The sequence below is a fragment of the Aptenodytes patagonicus genome, chromosome 3, assembly GCF_965638725.1.
Source record: "Aptenodytes patagonicus chromosome 3, bAptPat1.pri.cur, whole genome shotgun sequence".
NCBI lineage: Eukaryota > Metazoa > Chordata > Aves > Sphenisciformes > Spheniscidae > Aptenodytes > Aptenodytes patagonicus.
The window spans coordinates 105,732,431-105,751,381 of record NC_134951.1 but is presented as its reverse complement, the minus strand read 5'-3'; the positions used below and the strand labels follow the sequence as shown (position 1 = coordinate 105,751,381).

The following is an 18,951-nucleotide window of genomic DNA, read 5'->3' as shown; positions in this document are numbered from 1 at the left end:
GTGTTGTAGTTTGTGATACTGCCCCTGGGTAGATTCTGCTGCCTAGACAGTTGACTCTGCAAAGGCAGCTCAGGTTATTGTTACGATGCAGTACTTCAACTGTGACAGAGGGTGTGCTTTCAGAGTGCTCTCTTAGGGAGAAAATATTTTCTTTAGTTTGCTTTCCCCAAACAAATCCAAAGCCCTCTAAAAGTCAAACAGCTGTCACCCTGTCCCTGGCTAAGTAGCGGTTCTGTAGTGTCTGTGGGACATGGCTACAAAATTTTTATAACAAGGACGTATATCTTTCTCTTTTGTACTTAAGCTTACAGAGAAAAGGAGAAGGGGGTTGCACATTTTTAACATGTTCTAACGTTCTTTAAAAGAACAAAATTCTATGCTTGCTATGCTCTAAAGACCACAACATGCCTAACAAGTTTGTTTGTTTGTTTTAAAAAGAAATTAATAGCAATTTCGAAGGTAGCTTAGGTGACTCGTGCTGGTTATGCTTTGCACATTGGGCCAACCGGACTTGCCCAGCAGGTCTTCCAGCATAGTAGACCACAGTTCCATAAGGATTCATTCTGGTCCAACTGGTGCTTGCTTGCCCCATCATCCCATCTTCTGATAGCTCTGATTGTGCTGGCTTGCCCCCTTTTTTTTTTTTCACCAGCACAGATGCTGACATGATGTTGCAGTGGCTCTCTCTTGCTTCTCAAGTATTAGAGCAACTTGCTCAAAATAGGAAAAATAAGAAATATCTTAGATAAAGATAGTAGGGGAAATAATTGAAGCCTTCCCACTTTACACGTTGGGGTTTTTTTGTTTACTTGTTACTACTCTAAGCTTTAAGTTTTATGTTTAAGTAGGTGTCAGTAGCTATATCTGAGTGTTAAGTAGTAATTTGAATGTCTCAGTGTTTGAGTAACTAGAAGTTGCTCAATTTCAATGTAGCTGCTTGCATGCTTCGTGTTTGACATGCAGACAAAACAGTCTCAATAGAGTAGTTTAATTTGCCATAATATTTCGTAACCTAGCTAAACATACAGATAAAGATCTAAATGAAGATCTCTATCTTCAGATGAAGATCTCGACTTCATAGCAGTGAACACAATGGCTTATTCTGGCTAAAATGCATTGTTGCCTTAAGTTTGTGGTGTTGGTTACTGGTCCCACGTTTTTGCCTGAGTCTGATGATCCCAGGTGAATCATATTCTGCTTCTTCAATATTAAGGTTTGAACTGTCCTTCAAATTTATCTTTGCTGCAGTTCTGCAGCAGTAAGACAGAAAAACCTTGCCAGTTTGTATTTGCAACATGTGCTTTGTGACTGTAGAGGCTGCTCCTTTTCATGCCGCAGGATGAAATTGTAGGTTTTGTTGTAGTTGAAGGTATCCACTAAGAAAGAATTCTGTTAACACTACGTTTTTCCTTGTGGTGTCAGGCTGTAGATCACAGAATTGTTTAGGTTGGAAGGGACCTCTGAGGATCACATAGTTGAACCCCCTGCTCAAAGCAAGGTCAGTTAGAGCAGGTTGCCCAGGTCCACGTCTAGTCAGGTTTTGAATAGCTCCAAGGATGGACGGTTCACAACTTCTTCACTGTGCAGCCTGTGGCAGTGTTTGACCACTCTTAGGGTAAAAATGTTCTTTTTTCTTTTCTTTTTTTTCCTTGTGTTGAAGTGGGGTATCCTGTATTTCAATTTGTGCCTGTTGTCTCTCAGCCTGTCACTGGATACTGCAGGAAAAGAGTCTGGCTAAGTCTTCTTTACTCCTCTTCCTGCACCCCCATCAGGTACTTACACATGGGTAAGATTTCCCCCTTGGAGCCTTTTCTTCTCCAGGCTGAACAGTCCCAGCTCCCTCAGCTTCTCCTCAAGTATGAAAGATGCTCCGGTCCCTTAGACATCTTAGTGGCCCTTTGTTGGACTCACTCCAGTAAGTCTGCGTCTTACATTGTACTGGGGAGCCGAGAACTGGACCCAGTGCTCCAGATGTGGCCTCCCCAGTGCTTAGCAGAGGGGAAGGACCACCTCCCTCCACCTGCTGCCAATGCTTTTCCTAATGCAGCCCAGGATACTGTTTACTCTGCCGTGAGGATGCATTTCTGGCTCGTGGTCAGCTTGTCCATCAGGACTCCAGGGCCTTTTCTGCAAGCTGCTCCCCAGGTGTGGGACTTAGCACTTCCCCTTGTTGAACTCCCTGAGGTTCCTGTTGACTCATTTCTCCAGCCTGTCCGCATCCCTCTGAATGGCAGCACGACCAGATGGCGTATCAGCCGCTCCTCCCGCTTGTGCGTTGTCTGCAGACTTGCTGCAAACTTGCAGAGGGTGCACTCTGTCGTATCATTCAGGACAGCTGCTAATGAGGATGTTAAACAGTACTGGTCCCAGTATCGACGCTGGGGTACACCCCTAGTAAGTGGCCTCCAGCTGGACTTTATGCTGCTGGAGGTGATGATTTTCTCTCTTACAGCTTTCCTTCTTAAAGCTCAAGTCCCAGTGTTGACATACTGAATTTCAGACTACCTTATCCCTTTTTTGCCCTCTAAATGACTTTTCCCCTTTCCTCCAATTTTATTTCTCATTCTTTCCAGATATATGTAGAGGGGAGGCCTGCCTCTAACTCTTTCTGACTTGAACCCAGGAACGAACCACTTCTCCAGCTCCAGATGGGAATTTTCGTGAAGATACCTGTAATTTTTAAAGGCGGGGGGGGGGGGGAGAAGCCATGGCACTTTTATTGAGTTGTTCCTGTCTGTCAGCGTTTGATGTGTCAGACCCTGTTTGTCAGCTCTGTTCCTGCTTGGTTAGTTGCTCAGCAGTAGTGATGGGGCAGATGAGTATGGGTAAAGTACTGTAGTAACCTGCTGAGTTCAAGTTATGAAAAATACAGAGCTGCAGCCAACTGTTCTTCACTTGAAAGAGTGATAAGGTTAACAATAATAGCAATCTCTGTATCTGTAGCGTTTTTCAGTTACCCAGCTGCACTGGTATGTTTTTTGATCAGAGCAAAGAAACACTCTTTCCTCTTCTCACTGCTCTTCTATGGTACTTAACTGTTTACAAAGAGAAACGTGCTTGAATTGTTGTAATGGTGGTGTATTCTGAAATTCCCCTGTTTTCAAAGTAACTTTTCTTTTTAATTCTAGAAAAGCCAATCTGTTTTTAATAAAACTATCTTACAGACAGAACTTTCTTTGAGCTTAAGATGTATTTTGCATTGTAGCTATACTTAAAATACTGTAGCTTCAATATACAGTACACTGAATAGGACTTTTAAGACTGTAGTATCAACTTATGCAAATTTGATTTTGGACTACCTTCTTGTTAAGAGTAAACATCAGTGTTACGGGTGAAACTGCAAGAGTTTGACTCTTGCATTAAAAAAAAAAAATGGAAAAGTGTTCTGTGGATTTAGTATATAAAGTAATTTGCTTGAGTGATGAGAATCCTTTCTCACTTGTAAAAATTATCCTTGTAGATAAAGAGACTGAAATGTAGGACCCACAGCCTTGTCTGACAAAAAAGGTCTATTTAGGCAAGTTCTGGACCTCTTTGCATTGAGGGATTGACTCTGGTGTTTCCGTCGTTGTCTCTGACCTTGGGGTTGAATGACAGAAAGTGCAAACTGGTTAAAAAAATTTGTATGTCTTGGTTCTTCTCCTTAAAATTTTCAAATCTGTAGTATCTTGTCTAGGGAGCAATAAAACATCTGTGGACCAGAATTTCTTGGGATGTTTTTTCATACAAGCGGTCTTGTGGCCCTATGATTGTCAAAGGAGGTTTCTCGCCACGTAAAATTGCGCAGTCTTAGTAAGCTGCAAATCTTGTCTTTGCTCTGTGTAACAACTTAGCTGAGATCCTTCTATTCAGAGTCTCTTCGATGCTTGTTTTACAGAAATATGTTTCTTTGCTTTCTGTCACTTATGGTGTTACAGCTTTTTGGTCATCCCCCAGAGTTTTTAACTTCCAAGCCTGACTATTTGATTTTCAGTATCCCTTAATAACTTTTACTTGTTATTCTGATGTTTTACTTCCTAAGTGTGTTAAAAATGTAAAAAATTATTCTTTTACGGTGAGAAAAAATTGCAAGACTGCCTCATTGTTTTGCTGCTTCTTCTAGGCTTCAAACTGATTATTTTTTTTCTGGCCATTATAACATCTGCAGTATGTAAGGTATTAGAGCATTAGGATATTAGTTCATGAATGCATTGATGTTCCTCTGGGTAGTTAATACTTAATGTGTTTTATCTGTCACTGGGGAGGAATATGCTGTACAGCTTGCTCCTTCTGTGAGTGGTCTGACTCATGAGCTCGAGGTACTTCAAAAGGATTTCAGCACTCCATCCCATTCTTCAGTCTTGCAGTTGCTTTTCTAATAATAGAAGCAGCAAAACAGACAGTGGAGTTGCTTCTCGGCTGCTACGCTTTATTACCAGTATAGTCATGAAAGCTGACATCAGTCGCAATCTTTGCGTTTCACAGTCCACATCTGCCTGTGTGGCTATGAACAGCATCTCTTCTGCCACTCCTTGGAAGCAGTAACCACCATATACAACTGGGGTTCCAGTTTGAATGATCAGCTATGAGCTGTGGGACTTCGGTGCCTCTACAGTTCAAGCAGTGTTGTGGGAGCAGCATAAAATAGCTGTTGGAGACCTCCAGCAAAATGCGGAGGGTATGTCCAGTGAAAGATGTGTTCTGTAAGACTTGAGATATATTGGAACTATTCCTTAAATATCTGTAGTGAGCATAGCTTGTGTATCCTGACAGAATTTGTTAACTTTAAAAGTTTTCTTATCATATAAACTGCTTGCCTAGCATAATTGCGAAGAGGTGAAGCTCTTGAAATGATATTGCCTGTACTGAAGTCAGTGGAACAAGTTCGCTTCACTGAAGGTGAGCTAAGGTTTCGCTTTTATTGATTCTCAGTCACATATGGGTAAAAGGAGCCCTCTCTTCAGCCACAAGCATCATCTCTTGTGCCAGTGAATTATAGAACTCAAGCAAACTGTACCCAGGAGATCTTGAACATGCACTCCAGGAATATTAAGTCAGTCTTCAAAAGTAGTCATTGCTAGGGCCTATTTCCAAAAGGAACTGTTGTGCTTTAGAAAAAATGTGGTTCTCGGGTTGGTTAGAAAGATGAACGAGCCAGGGCATCTCTGTTGTAATTGTCTCCTGTTTTTAACACCTCTTACTTTCAGTTAATTGAAGTAAGAGTGTGGGTTGACTTAGGGCATAAATATTGTGACTGCTAAAGTCCTCTTCTCCACAAAGCAGACCTGTCTGTAAACTTAGCTTCCACCCTCTCTCTCTGCAGAAGAGTGGAACTGAAAGCAAAAGGAAATGTGCATTGTTTCCTGCAATGAAGTGTAGAGGTGTGCAAAATGGTTTGTCACAGAAAAATGAAGATGGTAACTGAGACATCTTAAACCCAGCCTTGGTTTATTAACATGTACTGTAGGAACAATCTCCCTTTATTTGCAGGCTTCTCTTCCCCAGCTGCTGCTGCTTCTGAGTTCTCTATGATAAGCATTTTTCTTGATGGAGATAGGAAAAATTTGTCAGTGCAGGTCAGTTTATCATCGTTATAAAAGTCTGAATCAAGTTAGCTGTAAAAGACGCTTTTTTTGGTATCAAATCTTGTTTGAAACTGTATTTTTACAACCTTAAGATGTGTATATTGTAATAGCATTGAAATTGACAATACTTTTGTTAGTAAGGCTAACAGGAAAAGAAAGGTAACATGTTAAGTGAAGCTGTGTTTAATGAGATATGATGTTGTGTGCATGTTCTTTCCCTCCCTCCTGCTCTGGATTGTACTTCTGTTGATCACCTGTATGTCTTGTGTGTATTTAGAGACAATATATGAAGGTTTCCCTGTCAGTATGAATTTTGGAAGGAATGGGTGGGATAGGAAGAGCTATTTTTCTCTTTCCAATAGTATGTGTCTGATTTCTATATAGGTGTTTTTAAATACCTTCTAACCCTAAAATACGTGCTTAATAAGTGTAAAAAAACTAACTGTATGCCGAGTTGCTTAGTCCATTGTTTGTTTTCCTTTTTTTCACTGCAGGCAACCAATTCACAGAGACAAATGCCTTTAACCTTTTCGTTAAGGGGAAAAAACACCTTTAGGACATCTTTACCCATTTTTTTTTTTAATGCGGTCTAGGCACGCTAAGTAATATTTAACCTCTGGCATTACTTCTGGGATTTCTTAATGCCAGCTATCAAAGAATCCCATCTATAAAGGAGAGACAAATGAGTTTAACAACTGTACATAGCTACTCTAGTTGAAACATGCTTTGACGAGCCATTTGTGAATAACAGTAAAGCAGGATTGCAGCTTGCCAGACACAAATGCTTTAGTATGAGGAGGAATGTTTAAAACAGAAACCTGGTTGTCATGAGTTACAGTCACTATTGAATACCTAATAACAATGTTCCTTCTTTTAGAAAGCAGGGTGGCTTTTGAGGAAGCAAAGGGGGCTGTCCATTAATAATGCCGTTTATTTGTTGCTGAAGGTTTCCAAGTGATTGACAAAAGGCGGTACTGTTCAGTTCTAAGTGTTGCAAACCTGCAACTTCTCGGAACAGGTTTTCTTGAAGTCTTGTGTCATGGATGCAAGTGATTACAAGTGATCAGAAGGAAAATAAACTAAAGGGTGGGAAGTTCTGGAGTAAAAGTTCTTAACTTCTCCAATTTCTAGAGAAAGTTGTGAATATCGTGTGTAGATGCAAATCTAAATGGCAAATAAAGTGGATATCCAAATCAATTATACATTTACATATATCATAACTTGCAGGTGATTTATCTAGCTGTTTTATGGGTTTGAAGTTTTTAATAATTGTGATTAGAACACCTAAAGAGTTTCCCTGACCTTGCCATAAAGTATCATTTTTTTCATGTTTTTTAATTATGGGATTAATATGTTAGCTTTTAGATTTGGATGACGCTAGTATGAGAATTGCATCTGGTTCCTTCACTGCCCATTTCCTGATGGCTGTTGAAAATTTCTGACAGGAGGCTTTTTTTTTTTTTTCCCCCCTTCCCAATTCAGTGGAGAAATAAGAAGTTAAAACTCAATACATGTTGAAATAATAACCTCAGGTATTCATTAGAACTTAAGTTGTTAAGATGCCAATAAAATTTACACTGATTCTTATGGCACACACTGTAGTGAAACTATTAACTATAACGAAGAAGAGATGGTCAAAAATTTCAGAACATTTTTGAAGTTTTAAAATGCAGTATGCAAAATGAAGTAGCTCATATGAGTTGCTAGGCAATTGCGCAGAATACTGGACTGCCATTCTTGCCAGGTATATTCAAAAGCATAAAATAAATCTACTGAATTGTTAGTTAGCTGAGTAGTCATTTGCCCAGCCTAATGACATACTGCAATTAAAGTGCTTGAATATTTATTCATAGCATCGCTTACATGCACACAGTTATGTTAAGGACATGATTACAAAGCAGCCAAGTGTTCTGAGAACTCTCAATAGCTACATTTATATGTGTAATAGTTCAGTAAAAACGTGGAAAAAAACTCTTGCTTTTATTTTATTCTTTAAGCTCTGCAAGGATTAGCTCGTAAAAAGCTCAGTTTGTAGCTCGTTATATGAAAAATTTTCTTGATGTTTTAGAGACTTGTGTACATCTTGGACTTCTTGTTGTAAGAGAAGGATAAATCTTTCTGTCTAACGGCACATGCAATTGCAAGTAAACTTGTCTTTATCCTTTCCTTGAGAAGCCTTTTGCTTACAACACTAAGTCACAAATGAAGTATCTCTTACAGCTAAGCCAATTCTGTCTCAATCTTGTGGGTAAAAGATGTCATTACTAATCAGGGTTTTCTTGGTACCGAGTTTACTGTGATTTCGAATTCCCATGTTAAACTGATTTCCTGCTCTTTCTTTCCCTTATTTTATTTCACTATGTTAAACTGCATTTGCAGAAATCTAACTATTGCGAGGCTGTAGACACAGAACCAGTATCCTTATAAAATGTGCCCTGGCAATAAAAGGAAACCATGAGGGAGTGTTTGCTGGTTTTCAGGCCCCTGAGTGACAAATGAACTGTTTTTTGTCTTGTTACAGTGGAGCAAAGCAGTGTTCCTGGTTCTGCTGCCATGCAGCTGAGGTTTTGATTTGAATGTTTCCAACTGCAGTGGAGGAATGTAATAGCACAAGTATTTCTTAAAGTAAAAGGTGCTCCTTTTGAAAATTTCAGTGTGGTGAGAAAATTGAAGACAAGCATTTATTCCCCTCACTGAGTTTAAAGGGATACTGTGAACTTAAAATTCTAGATATTTGGAGGGGTTTTTTCTTCTTTAAAAAATTGTGGAAATGGCAGTGGTTTTTCTGCACCCTTTTGTGGTTTCTGTTTCCGATCCAGAAATGCTCTGTGAAGGACTTACACGAACTGATTCTTTTCTCCTTGATAACCGGGTCAATCAATTGACCATAAAGTGCTATTAAGCACAAGAGACAGCCTGATTGCCTGAGGAGAAAGAAACTAGAGGATGTCCAGCTGAATCACTGTGATTTAATAACTTACTACCTGTCAGCTGAGCTGCAGAAGTTGAGCTATTAGCCTGGCCAGTTGATAGATAAAATGAATTGAGTAAATCAATTAAAGAATTAAATCAAACTTTTTTTTTACCTTGCATTTGGAGTGGTATAACAGTCCACCTTTTTACTACTTCTCAGCTGAAACTTGTTAGTGCATTGTAAGCTGGTTGTGTGTTTTTACCCTCTATTGTGTTTAACAAGAGTAGGTAAAATACTCTAGGTAACAGCAGAAGCTTTTTTTCCTGTTTTTCTTTGAAACTTTCAGATAGGCCCCAGTCAAAGTCAGACATTAGTCTTCACCTAGTATGCTAAAAATGTGCTTTTTTCTAGCAAATTAAGCTTCATAAGTTCTCCTCTTCAGTTGTTTTCAATTGCATGCTACTTCTCATGGCTTACATTTTTCAGTCATGAACTTTATTTTAATCCTTCAGGAGGTTAGATCTGTGAAACATTTTTGAAGATAAAAAATTGTTTCTTTTTAAACTGCTCTACAGTAGAAATGATTAGTAGTATAAATTGATATGTTCCAGGGAAGTATCTAGAGTAAAGTAATCCCTTTTTTCTCTCTGAGTGATCTAGAAATAAAATAATTTTATTTGGAAATAATTAGCTACTTGTGAGAAACCTTATTTTGCAGATGCTTAATGTATTTACTATTTAGTTTTTATTACTTTTGGAAAGTCACAGTTCAGTAAGATTATTGTGTATTGGCTGCTTAATAAAGGCATTGAAGTAATGATTTCAAAATCAGTATGCAGTTGATTCGTTTCGCTTTAAAACAATTCTCATTTCATCTTAGTTTCTTGCCTTGTGGGGTACTGCCATAGGTAGATATGTGAAATACTTGATAAGGAAGGTGCACGGTCAACTATGACTGCCACGTCCAGGCATTTTCCAACTTCCATGGAGTTAGAGAGGACATTGGAGGGAATTTGCATGTAATTGAGGAGGAGGATCTTCCAAGTTCATGCTGAGAAAAATGAGAAAGGATCTGTGTTTAGCTTGCCCAGGGAAAGGAAAGGAGGTTGAACATTATGGAATGAATAGTCCTCCCCACCTTCTTTTCTCTAGTCTGATTCTATCTACTTGTGACCAAATACAGCGTTTTATTTTTTTACTTTGTGTTCAAGTCTCAATCCAGTACTAATCTGGGAGCTGTTAGAACGTGATAGAAGTGGCAATTTTCAAAGGTGTGATGCTAATTGGATCTCTGCAAGGACAGGGAAGCTATGCATGGATTATTGCTTCTTGTCCTCAGTGTGTAGCCTATTGCTTTTGCATCAGTTAAACCACTGCTTAAAAGACAGACAGTAGTAAAGTAATTAATTGTCCTGTGATGAGAGTTGTTCATTGCCTGGAGACCCGTTAATAACAGTACTAAAGATTCAGTAGTGGAGGTGAAATATTTCCTTTGATGTCAGAAATGAAAATAATAGCCAGTAAGAACCACTTAAGATACTGAACAAACACAGAAAAATAATCGTATCCTACATGCATGGGCAATGCATCTTACTTTTCCTGTTGAACTTGAGAGCTACTCTGCCTGCCCATCCTTTCCCTTTACCCTGCATTGCAGTAACCATCCCTTTTGTTGAAGAGGGCCAGACTCAACTCACTTGTCTCTTTGCCCCAATAACAGCATTAGATGTATTCTGGTCTTTAATTTACGACAGACTTTTTCTAGTTTTCCATCCTGTATTCTTCTTCGGGAGGCAGTCTTCTCTTTCTCTATTTAGTTACTTGTGATGATGGAACTAGCAATTTTAACTCCTTTTCCTTACCTCAGCATATTTTTGCTAGTCAGTGTAAATGTTGGATGATCAACAGCTGTAGCTTCCTCCTGACATCATTCTTGCCACTGGAGTATCTGGTCTCTGGTCTACAAAATAGTGACTAATAGTTTCTGTCATCTGAGCAGCATTTTCTGAACCCACTTTCTTGCCTATAGCTAACTTGTTTAGGTCTGAATTACTGCGTTTGTTTAATATGTAGCATTTTAAACCTAATGATCCAACTACAGATTTTTTTGTTCTGCTTTTACTGGAGTAGTTTAATAATAGTAAGTGCAGAAATGAAACAAACTTCCTAAGTTTAAAAAACCACCAAAGAAACATTTGTGACAACATGATTTTTCTTTAATTCAATGAGGTGAGACAGTTGAATTTGAAAGCTGGGTCAAAAGCTTATGTAATTTTGAGACCCTAAATATAGAGTGGTGTAATGACACAAAAAGATCAATCTCTGTGCATATGTTCTGGTAGAGTATTTTTGTTTTGTTCTTATTCTGTGCATGCAATTTAAAACTAAGCTGGATACCCTCTGCTTGGAAAAATGGTCTTGCTAATATTCCTATCTTATGCTATGTGACGATTTAAATTGACATGTAGCATGTAGATTTCTTTATTATAATTGTCTGGGTGTGGGGTCTTTGGGGTTTTTGTTTTGTTGATAGTAAAATTTCCATGTGGTCATTGTAAAATTTACCTTTTTTTTTTTTTTAATAGTAGTGGAATGGGGTGATGATGTTAAAGCAGTATCAGAAGATGAAGCCATGGTGCTGGTGAACCATCAAGCAACGGGTGATGTCTGCACTCTGATGATGTGCCTTCAGGATAAAGGCACGGTAGGCTACAACCGGGGAGTGGGATAGCTTCTGTGTATACTATCTGTTACCTTGGGTGTACTTGCATCTGTGTGCGGTACTGATTGACTTTTGTGTGTTAATCCACCAAATAATCTCAAGGCCCTGAATAGGAAACTTTTTGTTTAGATTTGGTTTAATGCGACAGCCGGTAGCTTGGAGCAGGTTTTAGACCATAAACACTGCCTTTGAAGAAGGTCAAATACGAGCTGAGTCAGTGTCCATCCAGTCTAGGTTAACACAGAGTGAAGCAGATCTTCTTGCAGTTAATCATGTACTTGACTTTTTCCTCTCACCTCATGCCCTTGTGCAACTCATGCCGACTTTGCTCAAACCAACACAGGTCTAGCTTCTTGGTTATGACTTTATTCCAGTGTGGAATTTTTCTCAAAGTTCGAAGCAAGTTGTGTATGGGATTTTGGTAGGAGTTCAGAAACTGAAAGTGACTTCCCTATGAGGACATGTCCAAGCTAAGCTAGCTAACTAAGGTTAAAATTGCTTGAGCTCTTATTTCACAAACTCTTAAGCGTTTCTTGGTGAGAAGTGCAACTAATATAAATTGTTTCATGCATTGCTGTTCAGAAAATTCATGTCTAGGGAGTGTAGTGCTGGAAACTAGAGTATGGGATCTAAACAGGAAATTAAATTTATGTGCAAATCAGGAGGAAGGGGTATATATGATTAGGCTACAAAGCGTGGGCGACATACCTGGCAAGCTGAAAAAATGCATCAGCTGTGTCTCTCCTAGCGTTGTCATCTTTCTTGCGACCATATGGTGAAGAAACAATGAAAACAACAACTGCTTTTTGTTGCGTCTGCATGACTTGTAACTGGCACTGTTTTTCTTAGTGTATATTAATATAGATTGTGTATACACTGTATCTCTACCAGTGATTTAATATTTTTTAGAAATTTTCCCAGATCTTACTTATGACAGCAGAGCTGATTAAAAAAAAAACCCCAAACCTCAAACAAACTAAACTCCAAAAAGAAAGTATGAAAATGCCACTCAAGATTGAGCAGAGACTAATTTATTTCTTTCTACTGTAGCCAAGAGAAGACTGTTTTAAAAGTACTTTTAATTGCTTTAATTTCCTTTGGCATTGAGGAAGTTAGGTACATATGGTATTCTGTACTATACCCCAATGAGTGGAGTGACAGAATAAACACGCTTTAATTCCCTTCATCAAAATTATGCATAGGACAATCTTGTGATAAAGATATGACTCTGAGGGTATAGTCCTGTGGATATATATTGCATATAATCTTGACTATTGATGTCCCGGGTGTTTTAAATATCATAAAGCTTCATTGACTCATGTATGTATACTAGTGTATATATAAATCTAAGCCATGTTTATCCTCTTTGACTCTATAGCTAAAAAGTTTCAGTCAGGACGGAGTAAGTTTCAGTGAATGTAGAAGGTGTTAAAAATGGAGGGAAGGCATTGAGATGGCAAATAATCTTCACCATGGAAACTGTTAGGTTTGCACGTTTTCAGAAGAACAAAACATCCTTAAAATCAGTATTTTTTCCCTTAAGTAATTGCAGTCATTGCTCTTGGAATATACGTGTCCAGAGCCTAGTATGGCTTTAATGTTTTTAGCTAATAAAGAAATAAAAAAAGTATGAGCTTCAACACATGCTTAAAATATAGCATAAGTAGTACAAGTGGCTAAAAATAATGAGAGAGATCAGGATAGTTTATCCTTTATAGAACTTGCTGATTCAGGTGTTTTAAATAGCATGCTTCATATTTCTGAACAGAAAAATTGTGTTTACTTTGAGTGACTGTGAAACCCTGGAGGAAAAAAAAAACAAACCAACCTACCTGTCCGAAAGACATTATTATACAATAGGCAACTATTTAAATTAGGCAGTTTTCTTTAAATACAGTTTAAATTTGAGTCCTTCACAACCTTAATATTCATCTGTTAGTAACAAGATAATAATTTCCTAGCATTGTTTTTATTTTGTTTAGGACGGTTAAGCTGCGCTAATTCCTAAACACTTTACCACTCAGACAACACTTTTTAGCTCTCAAAGTATTTTGTGACGGTGAAAGGCTCACTTCCATTTCACACAGAAGGTCATACAAAGAAGTAGAACAGCTTACCAAAGGTGGCCTCTCGGCGGTGATGGTGCAGTGGCAGAACTAGGAAGACCTTCCTCCTGTAGCAGTCCAAAATTTCTTTTGCTTGCTTTTGCCAGCCAATACAGACAGAAACTGGATGTAATTTGCAAGCACTTACTGTTTAATGCTGCTTTTTAAAAAATGTTAATTTAAGACATCAGAAGTGTTCTATTTAAAGTTCTATGTTTTTCTGTGTAGTGAGGTAGAATACTGAAATGTTCTTGCAACTTGACAATGTTTCCTAAGGGCCATGTCAGGAACTGTGATGGTATTTTTTCTAGTATTTTATAAATTCTTATATACAAATGATAGTATAGCGTATCTGTTTTAGGCAAATTTAATCTCACTAAGCAGTAAGCTAAAATACATGCGTTAAGATGTTTCTTTTCTTTCAGATTCACTTACGTGAATAAGGAAAACATGATCTCTTATTAGGGAAGTGGGACTTGGCTAAAAGTTACAATTCTAATGAAAGGACTGGACTGGTATTGTTTGACTAATACATGTTACCATAAGACAAGCCACACAGAGCAAGGTTTCAGCTGAATCAGAAGTGACCTAATTACACTTTTTATATAGTACAAGAAATTGTTCCAATTTGTTTGTGAAAGTAAATGTTAAAACAAACTTAGTAAGTTAGTGAGGTCTCGTTAACATTAAAGGTTATGTGTTTAACAAAGAGCAGTAGGTTAAAATGCTGCTATTACTGCTATCTGACTGGATTAGGACTGATAAATGTGGCTATTTTTTCTGGTTTAGAGCAGAAAGCAGTGCCAGGAAGGGTGCAGCGGAGAGAAAAAAGTAGAACTTGGAACTGTTTGAGTGCAAGTTTCAAGACACGTGTCCCCAGGTTTCATTGTTAAGTTAGAGGTGCTTGAAAGATGAAAGTCAAGTCTATTCAGGTTGCTTTGTTATGAAATCTATGTAGAGTGAAATGAAGGTGGGCCTGTGAATAGGAGGCACCTAGATTTTTTTATAAAATTGGTAAAAGGTTTTTCCACATCCTGAACTTACTTAAGCAGGAAGGATGAAGCAAAAGCAACCTGAAATGGCATCAAAAAATTCTTTCAATCCATAACCAGCTGTGAATCTGTGCTCAAAACGCTTCTGAATGTCTTTGCTTAAACCTCCTTGAAATGCAAGTGATAAGAGACTCATCTGATAGGCGTTGTTTCATTCCTGAGGATACTAAATGGAAGAGCCACCACCAGTATCTTGCAGTGTCCTCTGTTCTGCCCTTGGTAGCAGAACAGAATGAATATTCATTAATCTAATTTGCCTTTTGATTGCAAACAAAGTAACTGTGTCCTATTCTTTGAACTCCTCCTTTTTTATTTTATGTGTTAGAGTGTGTGTGTATATTTATTAATTCATACATAAAAATATTTCCTCTTTGTACTTCTTACCACTGCCTAGGCTTATAGGCAGATTTGTAATCACTGAGCTCCCTGGAGTTTGCCTCTTTGTAGCCCACTTGCAGCAAACTGCCTGTACGTTTTGTCTCAGTTAACTTGTATGTCACACTGAACTTTGACACAATCACATTGCTTCTCAAAAAGACTGAGGAAGTCCAGAGATGCTAGTTAGAAGCCCTGTGTCACTTAAAACGTGGTGAGATGGACTTCAGACTCTGAAAAGCAATGATCAACTTTCAGGATAAACCTACCGTCATCTAAATAAAAAGACAATAAAAAGTGGTATGGGAGCAGAGAAGCACTAGCATTGCTGGGCAAGAGTTCCTCCTCCAGGATTGCCATAGAACATCTAGGGACCAGTGTTGACTCCTCAAAAGATACAATCTGCTTCCCTGAAAAGAAAAAGTTTAAGCTTGCTTATCTCCTCCAGTAAAATAGATTTATGTTGGTTTAACTTCTGCTTGATATAATAGAACAATAATTGTCAAAATGCCAAAGTAGTAGATGAACACAGAGTCATACGGGTACTGCTGCAGGCTAAATCATCATCAGTGGAATTTTGGTGGTGTTTTCATCAAAGGATATGTTTCCCTACACCAGCCTGTCATTTTTGGGCTGGTGCGTGGGCACGAACTTACGATATTGTAGTGCCTCGAAGGGCAGTAACACCTCTCAGTGATGCTTTTTTTTTAACTCTTGTCCTTAGGGCACACCTTTTCTTTCTTCTTTTTCCCCTCCCTAAGGCTTTCTAATTTACTGAAATGGAAAGAATGTGAATCTCTGCAGAGAAGAATTTTTGCTTAAAGATCCTCTCTTTTATTTAACACAGGCCCAGGGATAGCTGTATGAGAAACCATTTCACCAATGGGGAAAGTGGGGAGTGATATCTAGCAACTAATTTTTCTTCAATCCCTTACAAATTCATAGTGTGTCTTTGTTCCCTTGGATGTGTAGCATCCAGTAAGAAATACCACTGGCAAACAGGAAAGGATACTAGCATGTCACAGAGAAGAAATGGATGCTTGTTTCCAAAGCAAACTTTCATATCTTTGAGAGCTGTCCTTTCCTCTCAGACCTGGTTTCCTTTTCCACTTCCAGTGATGCTAGAGGGTCCAAAAATGGGTGCTCTTGCATTATCTAAGATCTTCAAATAGAAAGTTTGCTAGTATTAAAAACCCACAAAAGTTGAGGTGTTCTTAATGTGCTCTTAGGCAAGGATAGCTAGCTTCTAAATGTGACATTCAGATTTCGCTGGGAGATCAGCTATATGTCTAAGGCAATAAAGTATCTTAAACGTTCTTTGGCAAGTATGTTCTTGCAAGGGTGTAAAAACTTCACTTTGCTGAGCATCCGGCCACAGTTGTTTAAGGATAAGTAAAAGAAACAGGGTATGTGACAGTTACCTGTCTCCAAATATATAACCCAAGATTCATTTATAGCTTCTGTGGTCAAAAGGGAGAATAGGTAATGAGAGCACTCCAAGATATAATTAGATTTCTTTGGAAGAAAGACTTACTGATACATGCAATTCTAGATACAAATTGCAAATTATCAAGCTGCTTTTACAAAACAGAATTCCTGCATGAAATATGATCTGCTTCTTTCTACAAATTCTACGTAGACATGTGAAGATGTGAAAACAGGTAAAAGCCACCATCTTTCACTGTATGAAACTATTTTGTTAAAGGTATTGTTGAAGGCATGGATGTGGATTCCGAGTATTTCAGTTACTGTGCAAGCCTCTGGTATTTGGAGAGAAGCGCAGAGTACACTTTTAGCAGTAGATGTAATCAACTAATATGAACAATACATTGTATTTTCTAGAGGAAATCTTTATTTCTTAGACTGCTTTTTTTCTGTCTTTGCCTCAAACTATGTATCTTGGACAACTGAAAGATGCCAAGCAGAAGGTGCCTGTTTAAGATTCAAATAATGATCTTCTGACTACCAGAGAAATGTCATGGTTCTCCGTATGCTTTTTTGATAGCGGTAAATGGAAGAGTATTATGTTATATGACTTTAAGTTTCACTGAACTTGAATCAGTCTTGGTGTGGCCTTATAACACAGGGAAGAGTAAAGGCAGCTAGCCTCGTGTATGATTGAGAGCATGTAAGAGACACTGGATTTTCCAGTTTTGGAGAGCCAATTCCTACCCCTCTCAAAATCTACATGTAGGAGCCATAGAGGGGAAAGACTTTGTGAGAGAAGAAGCTTTTCCCTTCTGTTATTTACCTCTTCTGGAGTAATTCTTCTATTTTAAGTCTCAAAGAACTGAACAGATACAGTATCTGCCTTCACTGTCCTGTAAGAAGCGATAGTCAAAGTGAATCTAATGGCTCAACCTCTATTTTTGCCTTCTTACTGTGCTTCTTGGCCAGGACAAGGAGCATGACTTAATGAAATTCTCAGGGATGCATGTGGCTGCTCTGCCACATGAGAGAAATCAGTAATGGCATGTGGGCTGTACGTAGGTCTCAGTGAATGCTGCTGTTCAAAGATAGAGTGAGCACGTACGGAGCATGTGCACATCAGAAGCACGAGAACAACATGATCTCATCCCCAAAATCACCCAGTACAAAAAAATATAAGGAAACATGTTTTTGTGGTAGACATAAAACAGTTGGAGATTTCAAATACAGATCTGTATTGTTTTGTGTACTTTAACAAACGCTGAAAATGGTTTTAGTTTGCAACTGGCTTAAAATTGTGATGGTATGTCAATAAGAAGAATTAGACTACCTGTGTGAAAAGGCGGAGTAGAACTACTCTAGCATATGGCTAATAGTGTAGAACTGTATATTATATTACAAAAAGGCAGCTATTTAATCCTGCTCTTGATGGAGAAGTGTAGCACTTGTGCTGCTTTATACTTTGGGGCATAAAGGACTTTATTCCATATATTTGCTAGTTTTATTGCTGTTGTGAGGGTGATGAGAATGTGACCAGTATATACATAATTCTCTGCACTTGATACTTACTAAACTTTTTTTTTTAACTTTTCAGGTTGTCCGTCAGATGATGTGGCTGATGGATCATATTTTTAAGTATACAAACTTTGGCATTGTATCTCTAATCCATGGAGACTTCTTTATAAGACAGGTAAATGGAAACACATAATAGTGTTTTGATTTACCCTTATATTTGCAACATTGTGGTGTTGTGGGACTTACTCATTACCTCCTGGATGGTTTGCAGGATGAAATAACTATGCTATAATGTGTGTATTTGGGTAGAGCTTTGTTCTGAAACTGCTTTTTTTCCAAGTTTATTTTATTATTTGCCTAGACACAAACATTTATGGAACCCAGTTATGATGGGAGCCTTTTATGAGAGAGGTGTACAAGAAAAGTACATGGGCAGTCCTTTTTCTCTCTCCGTTTCTGACTGCCCATTGTCGGTGCCTCTCTTCTTTCCTTAGTGACCTTGAAGCTGTGCAATGAGTCTGGTTAGGTCACTGTTCTGACTGTCAGAGTTTGAGATAAGGAAAGGCAGGACCATCCCTTTTGACGGTGACATGGTGGTAGACCAGTTTAACGTGGTGATGGACCTGCATAAATAGTAATTAATTGATTCTTGAAGGTTAATTATTATTTGAGCATCAGGAAGGAATGTGTGTTGAGCCCAGCATCTCAAATGTTAAGGAGTGAAAACCTCAGATTATTTCTTAAAATTTGGGGTTGTTTTTGTTGTTTGGTAGCTGTTGATCAAACTGCACTCTAAAAGTAGAAACTTAGAAGTACAATGATAAGCGTGAACCTGCTGCCAGTTATGTGAACTGCGACATCCAGCATACACGTTTCTTTCCTGTCCTTATTTTTATTTGTCTGGACTTAAAATGTATGGCCAGCTGGAGAGAATTAATGAATTTTCACTTTACAGAGAAGGAGAAGCTAATTTACTCAGAATGAAATAAAGAAATACTTAATCACAGCTATACACAGCTAAAGTGAGATTTCTCACTAAGACTAGAGGCATGGTTAGAAAACCTCAGGTAAAAATATGTAATAAAATAAAGGTCTCTAGAGATATACAACTGTGTACTGTGAGAGTATGGAAAGGAACAGGGCTTGACACTTTGTAAAATATAAATCTATTTCAGTAGTTAAAATTCACAAGATACACATTTTGAGGTCCACGTGGCTGTCAGCTTGTTAATTGTAACTTCTGAATGTGGTGTTGCAATTCCAGTTACAAAACCAA

General features: G+C 38.2%; 1 protein-coding gene across 2 annotated transcripts in view; it reads left to right on the top strand.

Moving 5' to 3' along the window:
- The window catches only part of LPGAT1 (lysophosphatidylglycerol acyltransferase 1), an 83,081-nt gene that overhangs the window by 33,391 nt on the left and 30,739 nt on the right, over window positions 1-18,951 (top strand). For both annotated transcript variants that reach the window (XM_076334514.1, XM_076334513.1), the window contains exons 4-5: window positions 11,064-11,182; window positions 17,755-17,850. In XM_076334514.1, the coding sequence (XP_076190629.1) occupies window positions 11,064-11,182; window positions 17,755-17,850 (215 nt within the window). The remainder of the gene's footprint in view (window positions 1-11,063; window positions 11,183-17,754; window positions 17,851-18,951) is intronic.